Raw genomic sequence first — 14,134 nt, forward strand, 5'->3', positions numbered from 1 at the left:
GAGTTATTAATGATCATTGATGATCTAAACAATCTTATAGTTAAAAATTAAAATTCGGACTGCTTTTTGAGCAACTGTGTTCCGAAAGTTGTGATATGACTGCGCGATAATAATTATTCTTTTAGTAAATCCATAGAGCCCGCAATGCCGAGTCGTGAATATTTTAATGCAATTAGCGATACTTTTAAGAAAGGGATAGGGTTTGAGATTTAAACACAAGCATATTTGCGCCCTTCATATAAAATGGGACCTTTAGTTGATAGTATATGAATAACAATACTGATTAGTCTAGGGGATCAATACGTCATGTTTGGTGTGGTGTTAGTTAAAGTTAGAGTTAGTTAAAATGTGGTTAATGACCAATTATCTGCAACGCATCTTTCTACCAGTTGTTTATAAAAAAAATATATTATATTCGATATTTTACGTGACTGGTGAGTCCTCTTAGTCGAAATGATCCTTAAACAAAATAGTGTCTTTGTGTCGTATGAACGAAATCTGCAAAAAACTCAATTTAGATACACATTGAAAATCGAATCATTCCTGTCGTCAGTTGTCAAAACGAAAGTACGGTTGATATTCTAAAACATTATATTTCTCTCTCCGGGATATTTTTTTTAATATGTTGATGCTGCATTAACGAATATACGTGTATATGAAGTGAAAACACCAAAAATAAACAACGGTTGCGATAGACACCTATAAACTGTTAGATGCACATAATATCACTTAAACATTAGTTCATTTTTGTTGTTGCAGAATTTAGATATGTCGTGCATTAATTTATGACATCAATTTTAACATGTTATATCTAATTTAAATCTAAATTGGCATAAATTATATTGTTTCACATGTTTTTCATTAAATTAAACGCTTGCATTTATTCGGCTACCGCCGTTTGCATATTTTTGCTACTTACGTTTGCCATTCCTATACGTACTACTGACCTTTGCCATATTTGTTTTCACTCTTTAAACGTTTATTTAATATCTGGTACATATTTTTGTTTGTTTATGCATAGACATATGTAATATATGTTCGTCCGGTAAAGCATAGACAGTTCTGTGATCGTTAATTTTCGAGAACACTGACTCTTTGTAAATTTACTACTGACGTTTGCTTCTTAAATGGAAATTTGCGCCGAAGTGTTCTCGAAAACCAGAGCAACACACAAAACGCGTGATATACCGATCGAAAGCTATATGCATGCCATATTGCCCACTCTATGTCGTATGAAAGTCAGAGGATGATCAGCAAAGATATTGGAAAAACACCTACCTTGCGCGGCTGTTTGTTGTCATAAAATGACTACTGACGTTGACTTTTGTGGTCACGTGACAGTTATTGTTCATTCACAGTTTAACAGTCTTTTAGTATATATACTTTAGACATGCGAGTTAGTGATGTCAGCATGTGTTAACATATTTATTTACTACAATTGCAATCACATCATCCGGTTGACGAATCGTTTTCTGTGCTGTGAATCTGTGTCGTTCTATTAGTTATTTAAAGTGATATTATGCGCAGTTTTCACTCTTGAATTGAGCTGAAAAGATTTAACAGGTCAAAAGAGTTAGTTATAATGTGGTAACTGACCAATTATCTGCAACTCATCTTACTACCAGTTGTTTATTAAAAATATATATTATATTCGATATTTTACATGACTGTCCCAGTCCTCTAAGCCGAGCGGAACTGTCTTTTTATTAGGATCGAAGTTAGTGTTCGTGTGTCGTATGAATAGATATCGTTGCAGGAAATTAAAATGATCCGTAAAACTAAATTGTGTCTTTGTGTCGTATGAACGAATCTGCACTAAGACTTAATTTAGATTCACATCGTACATGCATGATCAGGTGTCTAACGAAAGTACGGTTAATATTCAAATGCATTATTTTTCTCTTTCCGAGATATTGTTTTAGTATGTTGATAATGCATTAACAAAAATAAGTGTATATGAAGTGAAAACACCAAAAATAAACAACTGTTGCGATAGACACCTATAAACATAGCATTTACTGTTAGATGCGCATAATATCACTTAAACAAAGTGAAACGGAGCAAGTAATTTCGGGGATGATTTTACACTTCGATCATCAAGCTATCAAATGCTAAGCCCGGTACCCGTTTCGTACAGGCACAACACACAAAAATATAGTACACGATGACTTGTCTGCTGTACTGCATTTTGACACAACAGTAGTTTATCAAAAATTCACTTAGCCTGTTTTTTCATGTATATTTACTACAATCGCGAACCCTTATCAGGTCGATAAATCGTTTGAGGAAACATTTTGTTACATTTCGGTTACATACGATATTTACACTGTTCATACTTATAAGATACATGTATACATGCAAATGTATAGTAAATTTACGTTTGCGTGACAGTTTTATGATATATAAAAGTATTATTCATAAACTTAGCACACCATATAAAATGAAAAAGAACTGCTAAATATACCAACATAACGGAATCCTATCACCACCATTATTGAAAGTATGGGGCAATTCGTTGGTGGGGTTATTCGCTACATTATTGAATATAGTCAATTAAAGGGGCCTTTTCACAGATTTTGGCATGTTTTGAAGTTTTTCATTAAATGCTTTATATTGATAAATGTTAACATTGGATCTAAAAAGCTCCAGTAAAAAATCAAGAATAAATTTGAAAAAAATAACCCTCAGCAGGGCTCGAGCCACTGACCCCTGGAGTCCAGGAGTAAAAAATCTACCACATAGACCACTCGGCCATCCTTCTTGATACAATGACGGATGTATTTTAAACTTTATATATGCAATCGTCGTAGTTTCACAAAATATAACGACAACAACAGAACTCTCCTAATTATTTATTCGTTTCGCGTTGCAACGCTTTATAATTTTCAGGTTTTTAAATCGTCAAAAGATGCATATAATGACTATTTTTTTAAAGCATGGTAAATGTTCAGTATTACTGTTTCCTCACAAATATCATAACTCAAACGAAAATTTGCGAAATTAAGACAACTTTTTTTCAATTTTGTCAATTTACCCAAACATGAAAAGGCCCCTTTAACTCTATGTTCACAGAGTTTAGCAAAAATAACAAAATTGATCAAAATGACGTGTACGTCGAACTACTCAAATTATGCACAAGTTTATTTACATCGTCTGCAATCACACATCACAGGTTGTTGCTGTTGTTGCTCGGCTATTTTTGTATGTACCTTACCCTTAGTAGTAGCAAGGGCAGGTAATCCCAACTATCATACGCTTCGTAAAGTGTAAATTGCGATACAATCCAAAAATTACTCGATTAGGTATGGTATTATTTTACATTTTTGAATTGAGGAAGTAAATACACATGTATCAACATTTTAAGCAATATAAGATGGAATTGTGCATTTTCCGATTGGACTGTTTAAAATTTAGAGATCTATTTAACAGGGAATACAGATACCTATTCAAATAGTTTTGTTTATCTTGTTTTATCTACAGACAGCAACTTGGAAATCTGCAAGACATGGATACAAAACATGTTTTAGCATTCTGGAAGCTGTCATTAGTGACTGGACTTGTATTGATTGGAGGGCGTGGCGGAGTTATAGAAGTTAATCCGTGTGAACAGCAATCGTGTTTAAGAATGGAACCTGTGACTGTAAATTTGTCTGTTTCAGAAGTGAAGATCTATCTCCCTTGCAGGTTATTCATCCCATTCGAGTCGAATTGTACACCGCCGTCGAATATTACTCGTTTAGTATTCGTTGGAGACGCGACCGTACAAGGTGCCCAAGTGTTGGTTCTAGGTGTAGGAAGTTTTGACTGGGCTGAAACGCTCGAAGAACTCCACTTCGATAATATCATTCAAGTGTATATTGAATGCGGTTCTTTCCGGGGACTAACGAATCTTCGAGTCCTGAACATGAGCGGATGTACTAGTGTAAAGTTTTCTCATTTTTTAAATGCAGTTCAGTGTTCTGCACTTCTAAATCTAGAAGTTTTACAATTGAGTACAGCAGGAAACCTGGCCCCTAACGATCATTTTGCGCTTGACGAATCGTTATGGAAAGCCTTAGCTTCGACGAAGCTTAGGTATCTTGATCTATCTGATACGGTAATTGCGAAAAGTAATCTTTCCAAAGTATTTTTCTATTTACCGCACTTGCAATTCTTAAATATTTCAAATATTCAAATTGGTAATAGGACCAAGAACGATTTTCAGATAAGTGATAATTACAAACCAAGTCTAGAAATACTCGACATGAGTCGCTTTTATGCAGATAAATCCACTATACAAAACAGAATATTCTGCTTAGTTTCCTGGTTACGTAATTCTCAACCAAGAGCATATAATTTAAGTGAAACATGGTTATTTAAATCTTTAAAGACATTGATGTTTAACAATATGTGTGGAGATATAAAGGGCAGAAATTTTGAACAAGTAAGAAATATTACTCTCTCAGGTCAATCTGTCTTACAAAACCTTTATTTGCACCAAAATCATTGGCCCATCGTTGACATAGAGGTCAATTTAGAAGCTTTCAGTCAACTACAATTGCTAGATCTGTCAGAAAACGGAATTGAATATCTGAACGACAAAGCGTTTTCAAGTTTACTGGGTTTGAAAACCTTTTTGCTTGCCGATAACCAGCTCGGAAAAATGGCCCACACGCATGCTGGCATGTTTGCTCAGTTGTTTGCTAAATATTCTAACCTGTCTCTTTTGGATCTTTCGCATAATAATATTGACACAATTCCACATGACTTATTTATAAGCAATCCCCTCCTGTTACATATTGACCTTTCTCAAAACAGGCTCACTGAAGTAACCTTTAAGTGTGATCACCTAAAAGCACTTCAAGTATTAAATTTACGCGGAAATATGTTGGCAATGTTGGATATAACAACTAAAGCTACATTCCATAACTTACAACATGGCACATTTGTTAAAATTAGTGAAAACACTTTTACATGCTCTTCATGTAGAGATTATGGTACTATAGAATGGCTTACAATACATGATAAAATTCTTGATTTTGATCATCTGCAATGCCGAAATATAAACGGGAACTTGGTTTATGTTACTTCAACAATTAAAAAAGAATTAAAGGATGTATGCGAAAAACCTTTGCAAATTAGAATTAAAATATGTGTGGCTGTTAGTATAACAACGTTATGTTGTGTGATTGGGATTGCTTTCGCATACATCATAATAAGAAGGCGAAAACACAAGAGGCAAACACGTCAGAGATTAGATACCATCACCAAACTTCTGGACGGCCGGCTAGAGTTCCTAGTTTTCCTCCAATATTCAAGTAAAGATGAACACTTCGTGCACGCCAATGTGTACGCACAGCTAGACTATCATCTACGTAGATTGGTTCCATTAAACAAAGACCTGATTTCGTTCGGCGATAAAGATTTCAGGGTCGGCAAAAGCATTTTGGACGAGACAATAAGATGTACCAAGTCATCAGCAGCTGTTGTGCTACTTTTAACGGACAATTTTGTAAATAGCGAGTATTGCTTAAATGAATTCGACGTTGCATTTCGTGTAGGAAAGCCTATTATTCTGATGCTGAAAGGTGAAGTGGACATGACACGTGCTCCGCCTGTCATTCGAGACCTCTTCCACACGTACGTGCGGGTCCTGTGGAAATGTGACGACAATGGGGAGTACATTCTGACAACCAGCTGGGAGAACGTGTGTCACGCAATACTGGAGTCAAGATAAAGAAGATAAACCCTCTGAAGTGTGAACTTGCAAATACTATTGTATATTAGACGTAAAACAGTTTCAATTTTTTATTTACTAGTAAATAATTCAAGAACAAAAACCAGTTTTAATACTTGAAGACATTTACATCGTGGGAACGGAATATTGGTTTTGATAAATATTTGTTTTCGCTGCGTTCAATTCATCACGATTCCCAAAACATGTGCGTTGTTGTTTTTGATGATCATCATAATTTATATCACACTAATTTTCGTAATTTCCTCGGTATAACTAACCAATGTCACCACGATTTATGTTGTATATGAATGTCGGCATTACAGTATTTTCATTTATGAGAGAACACATTTCTTGATATATCGTTTAACATAAAGAACTAAAATAATTAACAAAATTTTTATTCAATAATAAGGTTTGTCATGCTTTTAAAAGCGAAATTATTTGTTGTAAAAATCATCTATGAAAACCTTATATTATAAATATGTATTGTTTAAAATAAAACAATTAAGTGCACATTGTGATATTTTGTTCTTGCATTTCCTTCATCGCCAATTTCCATCTGCTCTGTGCAAAAAAAACACTTGCGGTCAGGTTTATTGCCCAAATAGTCATGCAATTAAATCAGAACAATTGACGAAAGCGATGCTGTTCTTAACGGGGTATACGCACGAGCGCGGAGGAGACGCTCTATAAAACGCGCAGTCTTTGATCATAAACAAACTACTTAAAATGCATCTGGAATATTTCGTTCTTCTTCGTGCACTTGTCAGTTTAATGTGCGTGAAAGATGAAAATCAACAGATATCCAGTATCGCTAAGATAAAATAAAGTTATTAATAATGGTATCACGTTATACCTTGGCAGACTCGTGCAATAAATATATTTTCATCTTTAACATACTTACGATAACATTGTGAGCGCTCTAATGAGCATAATGCTCTTTGGATGATTCATGGCGATATTTTGTAGCAATCAACTTTTGAGCAAATAGGAAAGAGCACCGAGCGCCTCTCGCATAAGAGACCGAGCAGTCAAACCAAACCAAAATCAATATTTGTTACAGCACACGAAGAGGACGTATCCTTATTTTAGTGACGATTATATGAGAGTATATGTGAACAAGGAAGTTTTGCGATAATAGATACTTATGGATCGCTTTAAATAACATTCATGAACTGGTTTATTCAAATGTAGTTTGAAATGTTAAATTGTGCCAGCTCATTTTTAGACAATTGCTATTAACTGGTGTCACATTACTGAAGTAAAAATACGTCAAATGCCGTACACAATGAAACTTAGCTTTAGTTTTGACATTGTAATTGAGATGTTTAAGTTTACCTTGTCTTAAAAAATCATATCACACATGGAAAATAAATGAAACTGGCTATTTGTTTCCTAATGGTGTCAGGATGAATTGCATTTACGTAAAATACGGTGGTTTTAATAAAATTGTAAACCCCTGTGATTATGGGGATGACCACTATTTAAACATCTTAATAATCCAAGCAGTTATCGTTACCCATCGATTGAAAAAGTCTGACTGGCAACTGACTGATCAGACAAAGCACCGTGCGAGAATAGAAATCTCGACATCGTATGCTAACGCCTCAAATACTATGCCACGAAGAAGGTTATGATCAATTAAAAGAAATATTTAATTTTTACAAAATTTATTCAGAACAAAAAGTTTAGATGAATATCATGCACAATGGTCCGCAAATGCTTTCTGAATTTTTAGTTTATATTGACAGGTAAATCGAAGTGATTTAATTACGGTAGCTGATATATGCCATATTGTTATGGGGTAATGGTGGGTTTCATAGGCGCCCACAAGACACCACGCCAGAACGACACAAATAAGCGCCGATACGAAAAACAGAATGAAGTTGTCTTATTAGCGAGTACAACTGTTGCCGCATTTCAAACCCGACAACATACCCGAACGGAACAGTAAGATCGCTGATACTCAATGTTAAAGGACAACACGACACTTCAGTCGTTCGCTTCGTTCGTGTAGTTATTTACATAGACGCCTCGGATTTGTCATTTTTTATGATATATTATATTTGTCCAATGGTGTAATACTATCGAGCACTATATTTATCCTAGGGGCGGGGTACGTGGGCAAGCATGTTATTAATGATGTCTTATTCTTTCAGTTCTTTGATATTTTGTAAATATATTCGGTTCGTGCAATGACTGTGATACTGTTTATTTTTTGTGTTTATATGTTAGCTTACTACTCATATAACACACATACATTTGGCAGTTTCTGCTGCTTTTACTAAATCGTTGTTGAAAGAGTATGGAAAGACAACTAGGTACCGCTTTCTAATTCTCGGTTACATGTATAATACTGTACATGTTAATTGAGCGTTTTTATTAGCTTTCTATAAAATATCAGGCTTAATAATACTGAATGACAGATTAGGTGCGAATCTTAATATATGTTAGTACACGTTCTTAAATGCACATTGTTGTAAGTTCGCGATGTTGTAAGTTCACAGTGTTGTAAGTTCACATGTAGCAGGTTTGTTTAACGTTTGTTAGTTCACATGGTTCTTAGGGACAATAACATGCTTCCTTATGTCCAAACTTACAAGTATTAGATTCTTTCATTTTATCTTATCGTGGTATGGTTAGTTCTAGTTCCAAATGTGCAACCATATCTAGTATAAATGTTTGTGAAGACCCCGCGCAGTTAAACAATATATGCTTCTTTGCAAATTATGTCATTTTCTATACATATATGTGGGATAATTACAAAAACAGTGAAAGTATTGATACTTTAAACTGTGACAGGATAAAAATATATGTGAAACACTTTGTGGAAATATCAAAGAATTGGGCATTTTTTCAGCGCTGTTTGTGATGCTATGGAAACTATTTTGAAAGCCTTATTCTTCGAGGCGCTGTTTTTATATTTAACAATTATGTTCATACTGTATTATATGGACACATATATTTTATATCATGTAATTAATGCTGTTCAGTTAAATCTACGTACAAAGGTGTGCCTTAAAGTATACACGGATGTATTGGTATAATATTCCGTTGAATACGGGAATAACAACTGCGAAAACAACAGCAATATTACCTTTGTCAATTTCAACCTTTATTTTCAAAATCAAGATATCCACCGATTATCTGTTTAAGGTATTTTGTAAACTTATAACTTATGCATATGTACACGCATCAACAATTGAACAAGAATAATACTTCCTTCCAAAATAAAAAATAACTAACTACTACTACTACTACTACTACTACTACTGCTGCTGCTGCTGCTACTGCTGCTACTACTGCTGCTGCTGCTACTTCTACTACTACTACTACTACTACTACTACTACTACTACTACTACTACTACTATTATTACTACTACCTACTACTACTACTACTACTACTACTACTTCTACTACCACTACTACTACTACTACTACTACTACTACTACTACTACTACTACTACTACTACTACTACTACTACTACTACTACCACTACTACTACTACTACGACGACGACTACTACTACACTACTACTACTACTACTACTACTACTACTAATAATAATAATAATAATAATAATTATTATTATTATTATTATTATTATTATTATTATTATTATTATTATTATTATTATTATTATTATTATAATAATAAAGTATATAAATAAAGTATATAATAATAATCAACAATAAATGGTGTTTTTAATTGTACAATCTTAAAGATCGCTTTCATTTATTAAACCTTTGTATCAACTTTTTCAATAGATATGATTTTTTCACAGTTTTCTACATGTGAAATATGAAGTTTAAGAAGTCTCCTAATACTTCAAAATCTTCGTCATATTGAAATTAAGCACTAGAGTGTCATTAATACACAAGCTGCAATGGATAAGGATTATATAGGAAAGAATTTGTCATAAGTTTGTATGGCTGCAAGCAGTTTGAAACCTGCCCGAATGAGTTCATTTTTACAACAGTACAGTATTTAAACGTGCAGACATTGTTCCATATGATATGCATACATAACTTTGTCGTTTTCATAAGACAATAGGGTATGAAACTTTTTTACATTTCATAGCCGGACGCAATTTGTTTAAGTCGAAAAGATGTAAAGTTATGTTACAGTGACATGATTATAAAATTATGACAACAGTTCTTATAAATAAATTGCGTTTTGAAGTTTAAAAGGGCATTTTCACAGATCTTGGCATGTATTGAAGTTTGTCATTAAATGATTTATATTGATACATGAAAAACATTTGATCTAAAAAGCTCCAATACAAAATCAAGAATAAAAAAAAAATTAAAAGAAAAAAAGTAACCTCGAATCACTGACCCCTGGAGTCCTGGAGTAAAAGTCTACCATTTAGACCACTCGGCCATCCATTTATACTTTATGAAAGCAATCCTCGTAGTTTCACAAAATATAACGACAACAACAGAACTCTCCAAATTATTCAATTGTTTCGCGTTGCAACGCTTTATAATTTTTAGGTTTTTAAATCATCAAAAGATTCATATACTGGCCATTTTGAGCATGGTAAATGTTCTGTATTACTGTTTCCACACAAATATCATAACTAAAAAAAATATTGCGAATCTGAAACAACAATTTTGTCAATTTACCGAAACGTCAAAAAGGCCCCTTTAAATGGCAAACAAAGAAGTAGTATTAACACTTCAATTCAATATTTGATATTCTTGCTTAGGCCTAAAAATGCTCATGTGTCATGTAACCAGAACAACGTGTTTTTTTCGCAGAACGTTTTTAATGTTCTTTTTAAATTTGCATTTATACCACAGTTACGTGACGACAACGATATATTGAGAAGTTTTTGTAAAATTTGCATTACAGCCAATACTTCCGCCCATAGTTCCGATTTAACGTCAAATTTGCAGCACCCATAAAATACTTAATCTTTAGCGCCCCACGCTATAATGTAGGTCGATGTCGGCATCTGCGAATTGTTCACTTCAACAATTTTCAAATACATACCGACCATTTAAATAGATCATCTTTCAATTTAATCAGCTATGACAAATATTTACTCCATTGTTTCAATATATAAACTACGGACAGATCTGTAGGGAACTATTTTCTACAAATGGAAACATACGCTTACATAAACGTTCAGCCAATCAAAAATAGGTAACATCGGCATGTGTTTGCCGACATCCGGACATTCGTCCGCCTGCAAAAATACCACGTGATGGGAGACGTGTTTCTAATTTTCGACTCCACAGTCTATTGGCATACTGCCAATAGCCTAATAAAAAAACTGCATAAAATTTTGCATGTTATGTTGAGTTCATTGAGTATTAATTAATCCAGTTTTTATACATTATATAATTTACATGTATATAATCAAGGGCTGTATTGATTTGTACTGTAAAAAAAAACACACCAAACAATTAAAATGTTTTGATATTGTATTATGAATTTACTTTCTTTTAATATATTACCATGACCTTAAGTGTTTAATAGATTGAATGGCTTATTTTAAAACAGGTTATTCATCATACAAATAAACCGTACCTTTTCATGGTAACTCGATTCAATTTTATTACTATGATACAAGCATGTCAGTTATTATTCGCAGTCGATTTTGAAAGAATTTGCAATGTCAGGTTGTACATAAAAACAAATATAATACTCTTTTTGTGAAAATGAAACGACGTTCAGGAGAAGTTAAGTTTATATTTTTCTAACCACTTGAAATCTGATATTTTTTATGCGTGGACTTTATGAGAGGTGTAACATATATCTTTGGTGACTTTATGGAGCTCAGATAAACAGTATCTCGGAAGTAGCCAAACATATAATTTAAGTTACAAAACCACCTATAAAAGCCACATTTAAAATATGCAAACATACTCAACCACGACTTTTCAGCTTACAGGAATGTCTAATGTTGCATTTCAGATTATTCATCACTTAGAGGGATAGCTCTAATTTGTTGTTAAGAAAAAATATGGTTGGGCAAAGGTCGATGAGTATTTCTTTAATACCGATTTATAATGTACATTGTCATGAAACATTTTGTAATTTGCACCATTTAGCTAAATATGTTGGGATAAATGTGTTTGGTATGCAAAGGACAAAAGGTAGAACGCCAATATATTTATCAATTAGGTCTCAATACTTCAAGGACTGTAAAAGCCGTAATAGAGAATTAAATTTTTGATAAGCGAATGTATTCGTTATAATTAAAAATTGATAGAAATCACATGAGTAAACTCTAATAACTTTGTCAGCTTCGGTACAAATCTAGGATTATTTTTTAAACAAAAAATTGTGTTTTAAGTATGAATTTAATATGTTATGAGTGAAATCATCCAATACTTAAAAATGTAGGGTGTGCAATATGCTAATACCTCGATATATCGGGAAATAAATCCGCAAAGTAGTTGCCTCAGAATTTCAATGCTTTTTGCCCTTTCCTGTAGGTGCGAATATCGGCACATTCCTTATCATAAATGTGATATTCTTTATTAAATTAATTTCCTAGATTTATTTAAATGCACATACGACATGCAGTTTTTAGGAATTCTATTGACATTTTGAAATTACAAAATTATGCAACACCGGTCTAGAAAAAAGCTTTTAAAATGGCCGCTAGCATGATGGTAGCCGTATTAACCTGCCCAAAATTTCAACAACAAAATCGTATCAACAAGTTTTTATTATGTTCGTCATTCATATATAGTTCCATATATTTATTGAATCGCATTAAAATGTCCATACATGTTCGAATAATTCTGCACAGTGCGCGGTAAGAATGTCGAATTTAGTTCCCGAAATATGCCAAACATCAGATTCTAGTCAATTTGCTGTCAAAGCCACATATTTAAGTTATAAAGGGAATGATTATTCGCTGAATACCAATTTGATATCTTGAGAACATTCTTCAAACCATTTATTTAGAAACTTGTTTTCTGAAAAATCAAAATACTTTCGTTTTCATGCAAGCAAAATGTTGGATTTTAAACACCGAAAACGTGAATAAACGACATAATGACATCAATATGTATGTGTGAAAATTAGACGTAATTTAGTATTTAGAGCACTGAATAAACGAATAAACTTCAGTTTAAGAATAATTGTTTGTCTTTGTTCCATCTAAAATTAAAGCAGATTTGCTCCATGACTGCGCTTGTGTATAGACGAATAAAGTTGAGCACACATATTCAAATTTATATGTAATATAATGTTGTAATTTCCTACCATAAAATCCTGTCAACCTTGTGTACAAAGTGTTGGAACGGCCAGCGACCTAGTTTGGGGGCTGAAGACTACTGTGGGACATAAGGACCATGGAGAAGAAATACCAACGGAGTCTAAAGCTAGAGCTGGTATGAACGCACATACATTTGGTGAGGCTTAAACATACAGTCATAACATCTTTGATATTTAAGACTAGGACCAAGGTCTATGGCTTCCATTAAAGTAGATCTTTTTTTCGGATGAAATTAAGGAGTAGCTTAATTAAGCTTTCAAATAACGAAACGAAAAATACCTTCCCAGCGCAACCATTTTTTGAATTTACAGGAAACCGACCTTTGTTTACGCCTTATACACAGAAGTAAATTCACGCTAAGAGTTATACATTGTCATTTATGGAATGCCATAACTGTCTTACGTTGTTACATTTCTTTCTGTCTTCTTTAGAAGGTGTCTTATTATGTCATCCGTCGTGATATCTTGTCCATATTTGGTGTTGTCTTGTCAAAACACAGTCTTATTATGTCAAACCGTCTTGTTATCTTGTCTGAATGTGGTGCTGACTTGTCGTAATACAGTCTTAATATGTCAAACCGTCGTGTTATCTTGTCCAAATGTGATGTTGACTTGTCAAAACACGGTCTTATTATGTCAAACCGTCGTGTTATCTTTTCCAAATGTGATGTTGACTTGTCAAAACACAGTCTTATTATGTCAAACAGTTATCTTGTCCAAATGTGATGTTGACTTGTAATAACACAGTTCTACTATGTCAAATCGTCGTGTTATCTTATCCAAAATTTGGTGCTGACTTGTCAAATTCAGTCTTATTATGTCAAACCGTCGTGTTATCTTGTCCAAATGTTATGCTGACTTGTGAAATCACAGACCTATTATGTCCAACAGTCGTGTTATCTTTTCCAAATCTGGTGCTGACTCGTCAAAATACAGTCCTATTGACATAATACGACTGTATTTTGACAAGTCAACATCAAATTTAGACAAGATAATACGACGGTTTGACATAAAAGAACTGTATTTTAACAAGTCAACACCACATTTGAACTTGATAACACGACTGTTTGAAATAATAAGACTGTATTTTGACAAGTCAACACCACATATTGACAAAATATCACGACGGTTTGACATAATAAGACACCTTTTAAAGAAGACGGAAAGAAATGTAAC

At 33.5% G+C, this 14,134-nt stretch overlaps 1 protein-coding gene across 1 annotated transcript; it reads left to right on the forward strand.

Annotated features, from left to right (window-relative positions):
• The first annotated feature begins 3,355 nt into the window (after positions 1-3,355).
• On the forward strand, positions 3,356-6,272 carry LOC127879071 (toll-like receptor 5). The gene has a single exon (XM_052425667.1). It carries the CDS (start codon positions 3,506-3,508, stop codon positions 5,714-5,716), a length of 2,211 nt encoding a protein of 736 aa, XP_052281627.1. The 5' UTR covers positions 3,356-3,505; the 3' UTR covers positions 5,717-6,272.
• The last annotated feature ends 7,862 nt before the right edge of the window (positions 6,273-14,134 follow it).

This window comes from Dreissena polymorpha, chromosome 4 (assembly GCF_020536995.1).
Source record: "Dreissena polymorpha isolate Duluth1 chromosome 4, UMN_Dpol_1.0, whole genome shotgun sequence".
Taxonomy (NCBI): Eukaryota; Metazoa; Mollusca; class Bivalvia; order Myida; family Dreissenidae; genus Dreissena; species Dreissena polymorpha.